This window comes from Suillus clintonianus (assembly GCF_016758775.1).
Source record: "Suillus clintonianus strain FC179 chromosome Unknown DEU56scaffold_97, whole genome shotgun sequence".
NCBI lineage: Eukaryota > Fungi > Basidiomycota > Agaricomycetes > Boletales > Suillaceae > Suillus > Suillus clintonianus.
Genome location: NW_024539321.1, coordinates 73,399 through 87,063, shown reverse-complemented (window position 1 = coordinate 87,063; position 13,665 = coordinate 73,399). Strand labels below are relative to the sequence as shown.

The 13,665-nt window shown below is 48.5% G+C and overlaps 7 protein-coding genes across 7 annotated transcripts; 4 read left to right on the top strand and 3 right to left on the bottom strand.

Moving 5' to 3' along the window:
* Window positions 1–518: 518 nt before the first annotated feature.
* On the top strand, window positions 519–3,243 carry DEU56DRAFT_963648 (permease for cytosine/purines, uracil, thiamine, allantoin-domain-containing protein). The gene is made up of 13 exons (XM_041359395.1): window positions 519–795; window positions 853–962; window positions 1,017–1,214; window positions 1,261–1,346; window positions 1,404–1,509; window positions 1,557–1,962; window positions 2,021–2,056; window positions 2,113–2,117; window positions 2,178–2,244; window positions 2,298–2,435; window positions 2,491–2,594; window positions 2,646–2,704; window positions 2,757–3,243. The coding sequence occupies exons 1-13, from the start codon at window positions 715–717 to the stop codon at window positions 3,002–3,004; spliced, it is 1,644 nt and encodes a 547-aa protein (XP_041204066.1). The 5' UTR covers window positions 519–714; the 3' UTR covers window positions 3,005–3,243.
* DEU56DRAFT_595305 (uncharacterized protein) lies at window positions 2,672–3,489 on the top strand. The gene is made up of 4 exons (XM_041346997.1): window positions 2,672–2,704; window positions 2,757–3,226; window positions 3,281–3,303; window positions 3,364–3,489. The coding sequence occupies exons 2-4, from the start codon at window positions 3,106–3,108 to the stop codon at window positions 3,433–3,435; spliced, it is 216 nt and encodes a 71-aa protein (XP_041204065.1). The 5' UTR covers window positions 2,672–2,704; window positions 2,757–3,105; the 3' UTR covers window positions 3,436–3,489.
* On the bottom strand, window positions 3,447–4,949 carry DEU56DRAFT_595300 (NAD dependent epimerase/dehydratase). The gene is made up of 8 exons (XM_041346996.1): window positions 4,805–4,949; window positions 4,589–4,753; window positions 4,487–4,533; window positions 4,415–4,435; window positions 4,287–4,362; window positions 4,076–4,238; window positions 3,868–4,019; window positions 3,447–3,811 (listed from the first exon to the last, which is right to left on the bottom strand). Exons 1-8 carry the CDS (start codon window positions 4,830–4,832, stop codon window positions 3,543–3,545), a joined length of 921 nt encoding a protein of 306 aa, XP_041204064.1. The 5' UTR covers window positions 4,833–4,949; the 3' UTR covers window positions 3,447–3,542.
* A 606-nt stretch (window positions 4,950–5,555) lies between these two features.
* On the top strand, window positions 5,556–7,259 carry DEU56DRAFT_873295 (uncharacterized protein; the record flags this gene model as incomplete). The annotated part of the gene is made up of 6 exons (XM_041355851.1): window positions 5,556–5,689; window positions 5,750–5,915; window positions 5,966–6,363; window positions 6,421–6,547; window positions 6,601–7,137; window positions 7,188–7,259. 6 exons carry the CDS (start codon window positions 5,556–5,558, stop codon window positions 7,257–7,259), a joined length of 1,434 nt encoding a protein of 477 aa, XP_041204063.1.
* A 371-nt stretch (window positions 7,260–7,630) lies between these two features.
* Window positions 7,631–9,451, top strand: DEU56DRAFT_827368 (glycosyltransferase family 32 protein). The gene is made up of 3 exons (XM_041354386.1): window positions 7,631–7,819; window positions 7,876–8,792; window positions 8,846–9,451. Exons 2-3 carry the CDS (start codon window positions 7,922–7,924, stop codon window positions 9,301–9,303), a joined length of 1,329 nt encoding a protein of 442 aa, XP_041204062.1. The 5' UTR covers window positions 7,631–7,819; window positions 7,876–7,921; the 3' UTR covers window positions 9,304–9,451.
* A 181-nt stretch (window positions 9,452–9,632) lies between these two features.
* On the bottom strand, window positions 9,633–11,929 carry DEU56DRAFT_827363 (O-methyltransferase-domain-containing protein). Its single transcript, XM_041354385.1, has 12 exons — window positions 11,846–11,929; window positions 11,374–11,788; window positions 11,137–11,317; window positions 10,844–11,076; window positions 10,779–10,793; window positions 10,666–10,726; window positions 10,475–10,614; window positions 10,307–10,411; window positions 10,156–10,252; window positions 10,038–10,099; window positions 9,861–9,982; window positions 9,633–9,804 (listed from the first exon to the last, which is right to left on the bottom strand). Exons 2-12 carry the CDS (start codon window positions 11,656–11,658, stop codon window positions 9,723–9,725), a joined length of 1,383 nt encoding a protein of 460 aa, XP_041204061.1. The 5' UTR covers window positions 11,659–11,788; window positions 11,846–11,929; the 3' UTR covers window positions 9,633–9,722.
* A 1,004-nt stretch (window positions 11,930–12,933) lies between these two features.
* DEU56DRAFT_595172 (uncharacterized protein) lies at window positions 12,934–13,513 on the bottom strand. The gene has a single exon (XM_041346995.1). The coding sequence runs from the start codon at window positions 13,416–13,418 to the stop codon at window positions 13,113–13,115; it is 306 nt and encodes a 101-aa protein (XP_041204060.1). The 5' UTR covers window positions 13,419–13,513; the 3' UTR covers window positions 12,934–13,112.
* Between the last annotated feature and the right edge of the window lie 152 nt (window positions 13,514–13,665).

Sequence of the window (13,665 nt, the reverse complement as noted above, 5' to 3'; positions counted from 1 at the left end):
GGTGGGCATGTTCAAGGAGCAGATCATCGTTCAAGACATGTACAGCTCGTAACAGGCTTTCATGATTATCTTGACTCTGTTAGAAATCTTGCCGCAATAGTTGTGATCGCTTAGCTATGTTTCACGCATTTTATTTGACCAACTCCCAACCACCCAACGACACCGCGACAGAAGCCTCGGATCAAGAGTCTGTATTTGAATTTGACAAGGTTCGTCTTTTCTTTATTCTTAAGCATTGGTTGGCCCTGATATCAGGAACAGTCTGTTGTACATGAATTCCGCAACTGCTTCTCTCAGCTTCTCCCGCGTTATCCCAGATCATCTGAGGTTATCCGCGCGCCTCGTTACCGTCCAAGCAAGCGGAAGCGAATTCTCCATTATTCTCCACGCCAGAACACTGAACAGATTTACCTTTTCATTTCCGTCGTCTTCATCGAAACGTTCAAGGGAAGCTCAGTTACATCCCCCACGAACAAGATCAACGCCTCACTCGGAACAATACCTGTCGTATACCCCTCTAATTTTAGACGACACGTGCTCCTCGTGCTTGACAGTTATCCCAGCAGACCCCTGGCAGCTCTCACAATAAGCTTGACTTGGCTCAGCGCGTGGCGATAGGCATATCTATTTTTCATCTGCGTTCAAGATAAGCATAGTGCTAAAGAACTGCGAGTTGTGGACGATGATATCTCCCTCCCATCAGTTGAACTTGCCATGGGTTTAGTCAATAGGATCGTCCAAAGCCTCGAAGTCACTCATGAGACCAATCTCACGATTACTGAGCAGCTCATCGCCGTGAGTATCCTCTACGGATTTGATCTCCTATATACCAACATAATTGCTCCATGATAGAACGACGATTTGCTGCCTGTCGAGCCAGAGAAACGAACGTGGCGTGCATACAACTACGTTGCCTTCTGGACAGCAGACACGTTTAATATAAACATGTGGATGATCGTATCGTACGCTCACCATCGTCATTATGATATCATTCCATGTTGAATGAGATTTCCAAGCTCCATGATCCAACTAGGAATGTCGTGGTGGCAAGCCTGGATATGCGTGTGGCTGGGTTATGGCATTGCTGCGCCTTTCCTTATCCTGAATGCGCGTCCTGGTGCTATTTTCCATGTGATGTTCCCGATCGTGAATCGCACGAGCTTCGGGATGTTTGGTAGTCTGTGGTGTGTATTTAATCGCGCTGCTATGGCATGGTGCGCCTTCTCGACTTCGCAATAACGCGCGAGCTAAGCAGCACAGCATATGGTATGGCGTTCAGGCAAGCATCGGTGGTTCCTGTGTGCTCGTAATGCTCAGAGCAATGTGGCCTAGCATCAATGACTTGCGTGCGTCGCGTTTCTCATTTCCTGTGGCAATCATATCCAGCTGAGGCTGGCCAATAGCAAATTCAATGCCCGCGTCCTCTGGAACGAACACTCGAGATTACCTGTGCTTCTTCCTCTTCTGGCTCATTTCCCTGCCAATTATCTGGTTCCCTGTGCACAAAGTGTAAGTACACTCATCCCTTCACGAAGACGGTCATAAATCTTCCTCAGCCGCCATTTCTTCCTTGTGACGCCCATCCTGATGCCCATAGCCTCGATGACGTTTCTCATATGGTGCATCGTGAAAGCTCACGGAATCGGTCCGATCGTGCACCAACCTTCGACACTGCACGGATCAAAGCTGGGCTGGGCCATGGTGGCTAGTCTTATGTCATGCATCAGTAACGAGGTAACATTGATCACAAACGCACCGGACTTCGCCTCCCGCGCTCGCACCCCATCGGCTGCGCTATTCCCACAGCTGTTTGCGATTCCTCTTACTGCATCTTTTGTGAGTTTGATTGGAATCCTTGTGAGTTCGTCATCGCAGGCAATTTACGGGACGGCCATCTGGTCCCCCATCGAACTTCTGGGAAATTTCTTGAATGATAATCCATCGAAAGCCACGAGATTCGGGGTGTGTGATCATTATGTCCGTGGAGCAGGGCGTATGTCTGATGCGTTTTCATTGGCAGGTGTGGTTTATCTCGACGTCATTCATGATGGCACAGGTGACCTCGCTTTTATTCTTTGGTGTTGGTTGCAATTCTAATGCTTCTTCTCCCAGATGGGGTGTGTTAAATAACATACCCGGACTCCAAAGCAATCCCAAAGCTGACATTGGTTACCAAGCACAAACATCTGCGCGAACTCGGTGTCGGCAGGATGCGATTTGACCGCACTGTTCCCTCGTTTCATCGTATGCATTCCCGCTGTATGATCAGAAATGACACGCTTAAGATCTGACTGTAGAACATCCGACGTGGCGGGTATATCGCTGCCACCGTTGGTCTCGCCATGTGTCCATGGAATCTTCTGAAGAACAGTAATGAGTTCACTTCTTACCTCTCCGCATACTCCGTGTTCCTAAGCTCCATTGCTGGGGTGATGGTATGTGGGCAATTCCGCGATGGTTTCTTTTCAGCATTCTGAGTGGTTACTGTAGGTGACGGAATATTACGTTGTCCGCAAGGGTCACTATAACGTAAAGGACCTTTATAAGACTGGAGATGGCAGCTGGTACTGGTATACATATGGGGTCAACTTCCGGTGAGAGTCTCAATTGACTTGAAGCATCCGACCCTGACAAGTGTCACCAAGAGCATACGCCGCGTATGTTGCCGGAATCCTTATCAACGTTGTCGGTTTCGCTGGAGCTAGTGAGTTATTTACGCGATCGCGATGCGTCGATCCTGAGTTGTTTTTCCCCAGCTGGGCGAACAGTCCCTCTAGCAGCTACCCGGATATACCAGCTATCGTTTTTCACGGGCTTCGGAGTTTCTGCGGTTGTCTATTGGGCGCTGAATCGTGTTTTCCCGGTGATCGGCGCTGCTGACACGTTCGAGGAAATCGACGTGTCTGGATATGAACGTAAGACACTGGGAGGTGGTTCGCGGGATGTTGAGGAAATAGATACAATTACGAAGGACGGGGGCTCAGATACTGGGAGCGAAAGATAAGGTTCACCAAATGCAACAAATGGCGAGATTCGGATGATGTCATAGGTTTAGCACAGGGGTTACGACTTACTCTCATCTACTCTACAACACAAAAGCACAGAATGTCGTCTGGAGGTACACAATCGCCACCTCTTGAATTTACAGGCTCGCATATACCTATGGGAGTTTCTTGCATTGATGGTAGCGTCTCGAAACCGATGTTGGATGCAGAGCAACGAAAGAGTGCGTATCATTCAGCACGACTCTTAATATATTTGCTTAAATTGAGTATCCTAGCTTACTTCGCTCAGCCGGAGCCGGTGAGTTTACCACCGAGGGTGGTGGGGATGCATGCGAATACCAATTGACTCTCCCACCAGGAAGAACGTGGAGAAAAGAAGGAGACAGGGAAAGAGCAGCAAAAGGAATACGCGAAGGGAAAAAAGGACTGATTGTTAGCAACAGTCACCAGAACGCGACTAGTACATGAATGATTGGTTGAATTCGAAGAACGCAAATCGAAGGCTTTGGTAACTAATAGTAATACAGGTGCAGGGGTTTACTTGCCGCCATTGTGTAAATACTCCTCCCACCACGCTTTAAATCCTGTACATTCTAATGGAAGTAATTTCTCTGTTTCAGCAGTAGACAGGTGGCAGTTGTAAGGGCGTGATGTGGCACCAGCTCCAGTTGGAGGTGTGGAGACAGGCTTCATATTCATGACATTGAGACCAAGGATGTCGGCAAAGATTTTGCACATCTGATACTTTGTGAAGGACTCGTTCGCCGAATAGTGGAGAATGGGTGGTAGAGCATCGAAATCGAGATCTACCAAACCTCGTTTCAGCAAAGAGGTTTCTCAGAAGATATGAATTTGTACACACCTGTTAAGCGGACCAAAAAGGATGCGATGTCCAATACGTTTGTGGGATACCTGATCGCATAGTCATCCATGTTAGACTCCTTTGTTTGGTCCCGCACAACATCAACGAGGATATTAACGGCTGAGTCTGCATTGTTAGGCGCAGGACCGTACCTAGGCATAGGCGATGTCAGAGGCAGAACGAAGCAATGAGACGGAAGGTCACTTGCAATACCGGAACTCTCAAAACAATCGTCCTGGCACCCTGCTGCCGAGCTTGCAATACAGCGTTCTCACCATCCCGTTTAGTCTGTCCATAAATCTGAAGTGGGTTAGTAGGTGACTCTGGTATGTACCCGCCAGGGGGAGGCGATCTTCCGTCAAAGACGTAGTCTATTCATCATTGAATGGTAGTAGATTCATGCTGGTTATGCTACTCACCGGTAGAGATATACACGAGCGTAAAGTCAATGGCCCTCGCGAGTTCAGCAAGGTAACCCGGCACTCCGACGTTCAGCTGGATAAACGCTATCAGATGTGTCCACGCTAGTAAATATCGTCCGACAAACAAGTTGGGTTCCAGCTCGATCCTGAGGTTACGATATGGGATCAACGCAACATATCGCTGTAAACATCCATACCTTCTCGGCAACATCGGGTCGTCTTTCAGCAGCGCAATGGATCACCCCTTGCGAGTCACGGCCTTGAAGACCAGTGCAAAACCACCTTGAAATTACACGCACAAGTCGGTTTGATTTCTTCTAACTTCTGCTTGGTCGCTTCCTTATCCGTCAAATCTAGCTGGACTAGATGGCTAGCGGGGCTCTTATACTTCAAGCCCACAACCTCATATCGCAGTGCTTTCTCGAATGCCTTATGAACTGCGGTACCGAGAACACCGGATGCTCCTGATCGTTCTTCAGTATGGGGCTTCTCAGAAGCAAAGGAGGTACGTCTACCAGTAACCACGATCTTCGTATTTGACATGAAAGGGATATTTAGTGTGTGGTAACGTTGACAGGACTGCAATTTTGCCTTCCAAGCCCCGCCAGGCCTAGTTCACTCACGGTCCGCCCTGTTCCGCAGTATTCCGTATGTGAGAAATTTATCAAGCTAGGTTGCGGCCTACTACATATACCACCGTCGCCGTCGCCGCATCATTGACATGTGCCTGCAGCCAGCTCATCGGGCGCTCACAGTGCGCTCCTTTTAAATTATTTTAATAGTTTTCAGGAACGTTCTGTTGTCCTCTCCATGGATAACGGCTCGCTACAGTGCTGGTGGAAACCTCAACGTTCGACCAAGCAGGAACATAGCCCACAAGGCATAACTGGCCAGATATAACGTGGCGCTTCACCGCAACTACGTACCATTGTTTGATAACGCAGTGGTTTGTCGTGTTGCACTATCCAAAGTTTATCGCAGTTTTCATGATTTAGTCACATCAGCAGATCTTGTGAAATTCTAGTTATTTTCTTCTCATGGCTACGGGGAAAACATTAAATCATTTCAGTACAACTTGACTGTTTCCATGCAAATACGTCTCTGGAACACCTCTTTCCTAAACCCTGCTTCTCTGTCAATCAGAGTTAAACGTTGTACGGCAGGGTTTGAGGGTCAGGCTTATATGAGGAACGAGGCTCACCGTGCCTTCTAGCGGTTTACGGCGACTCTCCCATACATCCTCCTTCACGGTGCGTTGGCTTCAGGATGACGTTGCCGCTCCGAGTCAAGCCTCGCCTTCGCCTCGACCCGGGTGCATTGCCACTGCCATCGAGCTTCGTGCAGGCCACAGGGCTCGACAGTCATCCTCAATCTTTGCATTCACACGTATCCAGCTTCCGGTAAGTGTCACAAGCCCAGTGGTGTGAACCAGGCGATCGGTTATTGACTGGTATGCACAGCTCATTACTTCTGGATATGCAACTATATAGCCCCTCTATTAAAATGGTCAAGCAGGTCGGGCTTGGTGGCATGATCTCTTGCCCAGTCTTCGGAGATCATGACAAGGTCGAAGGCAAAGTTATCCTAGACCCCAACTGCTCACAAAACGGCCGGCTAACTATATCAGTAAGTCTCATACAATGAGTTGTCCACGTTAACTTAATAATATATTGTAGATCGAAGGCGTGTTTGAATATGTCTCTGTGAAGGAGAATCTAGACGATGAATCTGTCCAGGGACCTCAAACTTCGAAGCACCGGCACATTTTCTTATCGTCCTCTGCCATTATTCCTATTTCACCTGTCCCTGACCCGTATTCTGTCGTTTGCGACGTTTTTGGGGTATCACAACTAGCCAGTGACTCGAATTTGACTAGCCCTGCGTCCAGATCATGCGAGTTCAGCTTCGAAATTCCTCGCGGCAGTCGTCCAGGCGAAGAGATGCCGCCCACCTTCTGTGCCTCAATGCCAAGCGATAACAAGCGAGGATGCCTGTCTTTTGGGGAGAAAGCTGAAGTGTCTTATCGCGTTACCGCAGTGTGGGAGCCCTCAGATACGTCGGAAACCAGAGGGATGTACGTTATTCAATGCCACGCACCCTAGCTTTCCGATGCTTACCACTTAGGTCACAGGCTGGAAGTTCCCATTCTTTTTCATCCGGACACGGACTTTCAGTCTATGGACGGTTCCAATATCGCGCCCGAACTATGGCTCGAAATGCCTCTTAAACCAGAGCGGTGTATTCCGTTCCATTGCGCGGTAGGTCGAAGGCGTGGCACACTTGTTTTTAATCTCACGAAAAGAATTCGTAGGTCACATTGCCGCGCCCGCAAACGTTTTCTCGACGTACCTCTGTTCCATATTTTGTTGTATTCACAACAAATCCTCGATGCGCCGTGCTCGCCCGAGAAATCGCCGCCGATGCCACCATCGCTGTTTCCCTAGTTCGTAAAGTTACCATAAAGCCCCAGCTACCCCCTACTTCCCCTGACACCACACAACTCAGTGATGATCCAGATAGTCCATCAGGCCCGCCACGGACCAAGCTCCTAAAGCGTGCAGCAAAGACAGTTGCAACTGCAGTAGTTCGCGTACCAAAGACCCCCGAAGAGCCTTTTTCAGCTGCCGTCCGGTACAAACCACTTCCTGATTTACCACAAGTTTCCTTCTCGGAAACTCATACTATCAAAACACAAGTATCCGTTGGATTTCCAAAGCGGCCCCGGCATCCTAATGACTCTGGTGGTTCTGAATGCCAAGCGTATCTGCCTGATGGTCTTTACAAGGGCAAATTTCGGTTGTCAAAGGATATAATACCAGGTGTCGATTGGCCTGGTGTTAGCGTTAAGGTGAGTCTCCTCCGACAACAGACGATTCACATCTGACGGAAAGGTTTTAGTATTATTTGGACGTCACCGTTCTCTTTCGGCAGGACGCGCTAAGGGCTTGCGTTCCCATTCGAGTGTTTTAAGGCACCCGACAAGCAGCCCACACTAGACTTCGTTCGTTCAAAAGTACTGTTTGTTTTTCGTCGTTGTCGATTGTCTGAACATGGTTATTCGTCACATTATTGCACTTAATGTTATTATCGCGCACATATCATCACTGTACAAATTGTATTAGTACCATGCATACATCTTGAACATTATCCCAGCTGCCCGGATGACCTCGCAGGTGACAGATCGGGTTCAAGAGCTTCGGGTCTGTCAGGGCTAGCGCTACATCGAATATTTCCGAAGGTGTGGGGCACCACACTGGACGAAGTCGGGAGAGTGCGAACAAACATTCATACACAGACAGTGCCATATATTTTTAGCCTTGGTAACGGCATTCGGATATTGGGTCACATCAATGTTTTTGACTTCTGACCAGTACCCAGACATTATACTACTATAGCCTATAGAAAAGGAAGACGACCATTCCTTCTAATAACATTCGACGTACCCTCTGGAACACGACAATCATTGGCATATTCCGGCCAGTGCACGACTAGTGTATCGCATGATCAAGACGCAGTGGTAAATCTTACTGGTAAACGACTCCATGGTTCACCCAATTTGTAGTCTTTTTAACGTAGCAGCATGCAGATATATCCCAGCAGGTTCACCTGAAAGTATACACCGTACCTTCGCCATGTCACGAGCAGGCTACGACCGCCTGCCTATGCACAACGTGCCAGAATCAGGGTCTCCGCGTTCTCGTTCCCGTTCTCGTTCGCGCACTCAACCACACCGTACCCCTATAACTATCCGCTCGCTGGAATTCACCAAGCTCTTGAAAGTCACCCTCGTGCTTGTTATATCAGCCATATTATACACATTTTACTTCTATGAGCCGCACGTCGAAATAACCTTCTATTCGCGCAAGTGGATAAAGAACGAAATCGACACCGTGGGACAGCTGGCTGGATGTTTCGAGGAGGGAAGGATTAGCCCAGAATATAACGCCTCTCGGTACTTGGATGGACCGAAGGAAGTGGAGGTGCATGCTGGGATGGGAATGAGACTTGGGATGGACTGCTATGAGTTTGCTGCGACAATTCCCCGATCGACTAGTGTCATGGCGGACGACAGGCCTCACTTAGCTCCGGATGAGAGGACACAGTACCATACTTACTGGCGCGTAGACCTCGCACCTTTTTCAGAGCGCCAAGAGTGGATGCTCAAATCCTTTTTTGCGACGCAAGACCATGCAACCTCGAGACTCGTAATGTGGTCGAATGGAGACTTGTCGACGAACACGATACTCGCATCATACGCCGACTTGCACCCGAATTCGTTCGAGATGCGTGTAGTGGATATACCAAATCTTGCGAGTGGGACTGCCTTGGACGGGAGTCCGTTGCTGAAGACAAATGACAAGAAAGCATGGACGGACGGCGATCTTGTCAGATTGTTGGTCATATGGAATTATGGGGGTCTGTGGATTGACATGGATTCGCTATTGACTCGAGACCTTTCTCCTCTGCTCGAGCACGAGTTCGTCACGCAATGGGATTGCTACGGTAAGCACTTGTCGTGCAAGCCCATGAGCACCATACTCAAGTTTGTCCCTCAGACAAGGTTTATCAACCGTTAAACGGCGCCCTGATGCATTTCCACAAGCACTCTCCATATCTTTGTGAAGCGTTTAATATCATGGCGACTTCAGCAGCTCCCCGTGCTGACTCTACAGACTGGGGCGCACTCCTATACCTCAAACTTTGGCGCCGTCTCCTGCGTGCTCACATCCCGCCCTTCAAAGTCCTTCCGTTTTGTTTCTCGGATGCCCGATCCTGTAGATTGGATAATAGGTTGCCTGATCCGTTTGATGAGGATGATGGCAGTGAGGCACGGTGGTGGCGTACTGCGGAGGGCGGGCTGCAAGAGGGCGGAGGCCTAGATGATGCGCTTGGGAATGTGTTCGCTGTGCATTTGCATAATCAATGGGAGAAGACATTTCCGAAAGGGGGCTGGGTGGAGAGGCTACTTCTCAAGAGGTACGAGGAGAAACTTGCGGAGAGGGGGGACCTATAGATCTATATTATTTGACGCTGCACTGTTATACCCGTAGATCGTTTGCCTCAGCTATTCATTGACTGTAAACGTTCGGATGGAAAACTTGATCGCATTCGATGATGTGAACTGCTTGCTTTTGACGACTTCGGCTAAGTAGTTGTACGGAGGAGGAGGAAGGAGAGAAAGTGTATCATATTATACTCAGCCTGGACGCCGAACGAACTCATATGCGCACCAGAACTTCCCAAACATGGACCCCATGGCTATTTGTACTATACTTACACCCCTTACCCTGTTACAATATTTCCCAGTACAGCCCTGACAGGGCACCGCGTCTTAACAGTTTCTTTTGTTTGGTTGCGGCAAAGAAACATAGAAAATTTCTCTTTATGTAAGTAGTTGTACAATGAATATGGACCACACGTTTGTTCGTAGCATCAGTCTTGAGCGATTCTAAACTCCATGACCATCGTCCCTACAAGATCATAAACTCGGGTGAGAGCTAGACCAGCGCTAGCCCTATGAATTACAACAAGTCAATATTCGCCAACGTAACAAGGCATGAAGGAACTTGCCCGATGATCTTGACCTCATCCAAGGTTCTCTCCTTGCCATTATGGGAAAACCACATCGTCATATCTTGTTGGTATGTTGAGTGACTGCCTGCCCCAAAGTTCGGTAACATAGGATCGGGGGCCTCGCAGTGATCATGAATACAGAAATACAACACCAGGCTATGCTCCAAAACTCACAGTGCTCAATCCGTCGACTCCTGCGTCAGGCTCTTGGAATGTGTGGGCGAGCACACAATCATCTAGCACAAGACGTAGGTGTTAGAGCAAATATCGCATTGAACAGCAGTTGACCCACGAATTAGCACTCGGCTGTTTGATTCCATTGCCTTGCGAATACTACGGAGGATCGTCGTACAATCGGCGTCGGGCCAATCGTGAAGAATGTTTCTCAACTATATCAGACAATCAAGCCGCCCGCAATGAATGAAAACAAACTTGACTCTTACATAGTAAACATCCTTTCCGACAACAGGCGACTCCTCGAAGAAATTGAATGGTACGAGCTCCACACGTCCTTCGACTAGTGCTTCAGGAGCTTTCGTTTCCCATGCCTAATCAACAGTCAAGCAACCCGCTCGCTCGAACGATTGTGTCGTCAGAATGTGTGAGCTTACATGTTGTGCCTGCACCAAAATTTCAGGGAGATCCTGATTGGTTATTTTGAGATGAGGGAACATCTTCGTCAAGGGGATAGAAATCGCTCCAGTGCCAGATGCAATGTCCACCACAGAGGATACACTATCCCAGGGATAATCTTATGACGCGCGTCACAATTATGCTGACAATTCAAATAATGATAACTTACGATGCAGCAAAGCACTAGAACCAAAGACTTCAGTATGGCCCATCATGCCTCTTTGGAATATCTGTGCATAAAATTTTGAGTCGTCAGTCATAGATGGATGATTTTGCACGCACAATGCGTCTCTCCTCCTATAAATATTGATTAGGTACATAAGGGCAATGTGATGGTGGACGCTTACGTCAGCCTTCAACATTTTCCAGAAATCTTCCTCCGAGCCATCTTTCCTGCAAGCAAATACGCGGGGTGCCCCGTCAACCCCCTCTGATCGTGCAAATTCTTTGTCCACCATAGACTCATAGAGAACTACGCCATATTTTGGGATCTCTTGATGAATTTGCACACAGCACCCAGCGTCGCTTGATGACTTGAGTATCAAGGATAGTCGGGTGTTTGCGAAGACGTCTCGCTTAACTGTGTGTATCACCAAAGGCTTCAGCATCAATTATCAAACATTAACGTGAACTATATTACCCTCTTTGAAGCAACCCTTGAGGGACAAAGCTCGTAAGACACGTGCGAGGTTGGTCTTATCGAGGTTGACTGCGTCAGCCAACTTATCCACGCTAAGACCATCCGGGTATTTGTCCAGAACATCTACGATGCGTGATCGCACGGCGACGCTCGTGCATGCCCAATTATAATTGTGAACAAACTATATGAGGAAATGAGTATCAGAGATGAAATAGATCATCAATGATCGGCACTTACATTGTATACCGAGTGTTGGGGGGGAGCCAGTATTGCGTTCAATTGATCGCATGCACCCTCAAGCAACCTGATTGCCTTCCGAAGGGCAAGTGTGTCTGTCGCGAGGTCTAGGGGATGAAAGGCACTTGAGTCAATGCCAGGGACTCCATGTCCAGTTTTCTTGTATTCCGCCACTGCTTGGCGCGCAGAGGAGTTGATGATGTCCAAGAGGCCTTCAATTTTGATCTCGTTCGAATCTGACATTTTCCGTGTTGTGGGGTATGAGTCTCCTGTCAAGTCGTTCATATCTTATACTCCCTCAGCAAAGATAACATCCAGATCCCCACGGTGAAAACCATCAAGCATCAGGGGGGTGTCAAATAGGAAACACTGATGTGCGCCACTAAGTCCGACTTCTGGTCGTGTTAGATATGATCTAAGTTATAATTAGCGATGATACGACTGACATTCTGTGACAACTTGATGTACTTACCTTGCAGGATTGAAGATTGTCCAGAATTTAACGTCATGCTGACGAGCAATCGGCTGGCTGCAGTCGTCAAAGCTACTTGCCTTGCAGGATTGAAGATTGTCCAGAATTTAACGTCATGCTGACTAGGGAAACGCACGGGTACGGGTAACACCGCGGTTTTTTGCTGACGGGTTTCGCGGGTTTGGGTACGGTGTACGAGCAATCGGCTGGCTGTAGTCATCAAAGCGTTACACTCGGACGTCAGTCAGCTGGCTGGAGTCATATAAACAGTCCGCCAACTGCGGCAAATTGTTTCAGTCCACGAGCGCCTTCTACTGCGGGTCCGCTTGCTCAGGCCCCCAGTGGTTGTAGTGAAACGTTTTTAAAACAGTGATAGCTTACGTACGACGGAGTCACGTGACATTTCAACAAACCCATCATGCCTCTAGTCGAAATATCATAGTATCTGTGCACAAGATTTTGTGAATCGTCGGTCCGCCATGGATAGATGAATCTGCACGCCTCATCCTATACTTGAATATGGTGGGGTATTGTGATGGCGAAAACTCACCTGACCAAATCCAGACAGAGTACGTATATATATCCCTACTACAAGTTAGGTGCCGCATTCAGGAGAAGATCATCCACCCTAGGCTGGAGGTTCTCAATCAGCTGGCCATAATCTCCTGGGTCAACGCAGGCTCTAACCAGTCTGGGGCACAACGGCAGCCGACGGCAAGTTCAGCGAAGTTTAACTCTCCGCTCGATGTTCGCGATGGCCATGCAAAGACGCCCCCCCAACTTGAATGCGCCCGCCTCCGTGCCACCATTACTATTGGAATTCTGTCATGTTCATGCCTGCCCATCACCTATCGCGCCCGCAGCCCATTTTCTTTTGTCCAAATTTTAGAAAGACCTTGGCAGCAGTGAGCAGGTGTGAGAAACGGTGACCAGCATCACTACACACCCAACTCCGCTTGGAGGTACCGATGGGCCTACTGTATCTCAGACTTTGGCTTAGACAGGTCATTTCAGAGATGGCTCCTCGCTTCGCTCGCCTTTACAGTCCGAATATCGAAATCCACATTTTCACGGCAACCATTCGTGCTCGCCCCACTGCCGCTTATCGTGCCTCGTCTGCTAGTTGCTCGTTCTGACTACCATAAAATCTTCCTGGAGTAGGTACTTCTCGCTACCTCTTAGGACTGCAAATCTCGGGCTGCAGTTTGAAACCCCACCCAGACTAGGAGGACCGTCAATTCTCCATTTTCACGGTGCCTAGGGCCCACTAGCTGGGACAGGTAGTGGCGTAGCAACACCATTTCTTGGACCCAGTCCAACAACATAACCCGGTATCACCACAATTGCTTGTATCACATTCCACGGTGCCACTACCGCATTGTCCATCACAAAATGGCGCAGTGCCATCCCAATAACAGTTTATGTTGTTGATGACAAGCTGGCTGGCATCGCTACGTCCGAGGGTTGCTGTAGCTGTCGAGAGCAGAGCGGCGAACGAGAGGGCGAACAAGGAGAAATATTTCATCGTATTCGTGCTGCAAAACACCTGGATCAGAAGCTCTCGAATAGTCATTGGAAGCAATTTCAACCCACCAGATAACGACGAGTAAAGGACTTTGTTATTGCTGGTAAGAAGATTTGTGTGAAGCTCTGCCCGTGAGGATCCAACGGTTGATAAATCAGTTGGCAGTTAGAAGACAAGGAAAATCATACACACATGTGATGGCGCTGGGAAAACTTGCAAAATCGAAAGCAAGAAGCCAGCCTTTTTGTAATGGGCTGGGCTATAGAATTACAGGTGAACTCTCAATGGAGTGTGC

Coding starts and splice junctions, on each gene's coding strand:
- DEU56DRAFT_595300 (XM_041346996.1), bottom strand. CDS start 4,832: ATGTCAAATACGAAGATCGTGGTTACTG. Junction 4,239..4,286: donor GCTCGTGTATATCTCTACCG/GTGAGTAGCATA, acceptor AATGATGAATAG/ACTACGTCTTTGACGGAAGA. Junction 4,020..4,075: donor GTTTTGAGAGTTCCGGTATT/GCAAGTGACCTT, acceptor GCCTATGCCTAG/GTACGGTCCTGCGCCTAACA.
- DEU56DRAFT_595305 (XM_041346997.1), top strand. CDS start 3,106: ATGTCGTCTGGAGGTACACAATCGCCACCTCTTGAATTTACAGGCTCG. Junction 3,227..3,280: donor GGATGCAGAGCAACGAAAGA/GTGCGTATCATT, acceptor TGAGTATCCTAG/CTTACTTCGCTCAGCCGGAG. Junction 3,304..3,363: donor ACTTCGCTCAGCCGGAGCCG/GTGAGTTTACCA, acceptor CTCTCCCACCAG/GAAGAACGTGGAGAAAAGAA.
- DEU56DRAFT_595172 (XM_041346995.1), bottom strand. CDS start 13,418: ATGACTATTCGAGAGCTTCTGATCCAGGTGTTTTGCAGCACGAATACG.
- DEU56DRAFT_963648 (XM_041359395.1), top strand. CDS start 715: ATGGGTTTAGTCAATAGGATCGTCCAAAGCCTCGAAGTCACTCATGAG. Junction 2,245..2,297: donor CACTGTTCCCTCGTTTCATC/GTATGCATTCCC, acceptor ATCTGACTGTAG/AACATCCGACGTGGCGGGTA. Junction 2,705..2,756: donor TGTCGGTTTCGCTGGAGCTA/GTGAGTTATTTA, acceptor GTTTTTCCCCAG/CTGGGCGAACAGTCCCTCTA.
- DEU56DRAFT_827363 (XM_041354385.1), bottom strand. CDS start 11,658: ATGAACGACTTGACAGGAGACTCATACCCCACAACACGGAAAATGTCA. Junction 10,253..10,306: donor TCGGAAAGGATGTTTACTAT/GTAAGAGTCAAG, acceptor TGTCTGATATAG/TTGAGAAACATTCTTCACGA. Junction 10,100..10,155: donor AAACAGCCGAGTGCTAATTC/GTGGGTCAACTG, acceptor GTCTTGTGCTAG/ATGATTGTGTGCTCGCCCAC.
- DEU56DRAFT_827368 (XM_041354386.1), top strand. CDS start 7,922: ATGTCACGAGCAGGCTACGACCGCCTGCCTATGCACAACGTGCCAGAA. Junction 8,793..8,845: donor CACGCAATGGGATTGCTACG/GTAAGCACTTGT, acceptor TTTGTCCCTCAG/ACAAGGTTTATCAACCGTTA.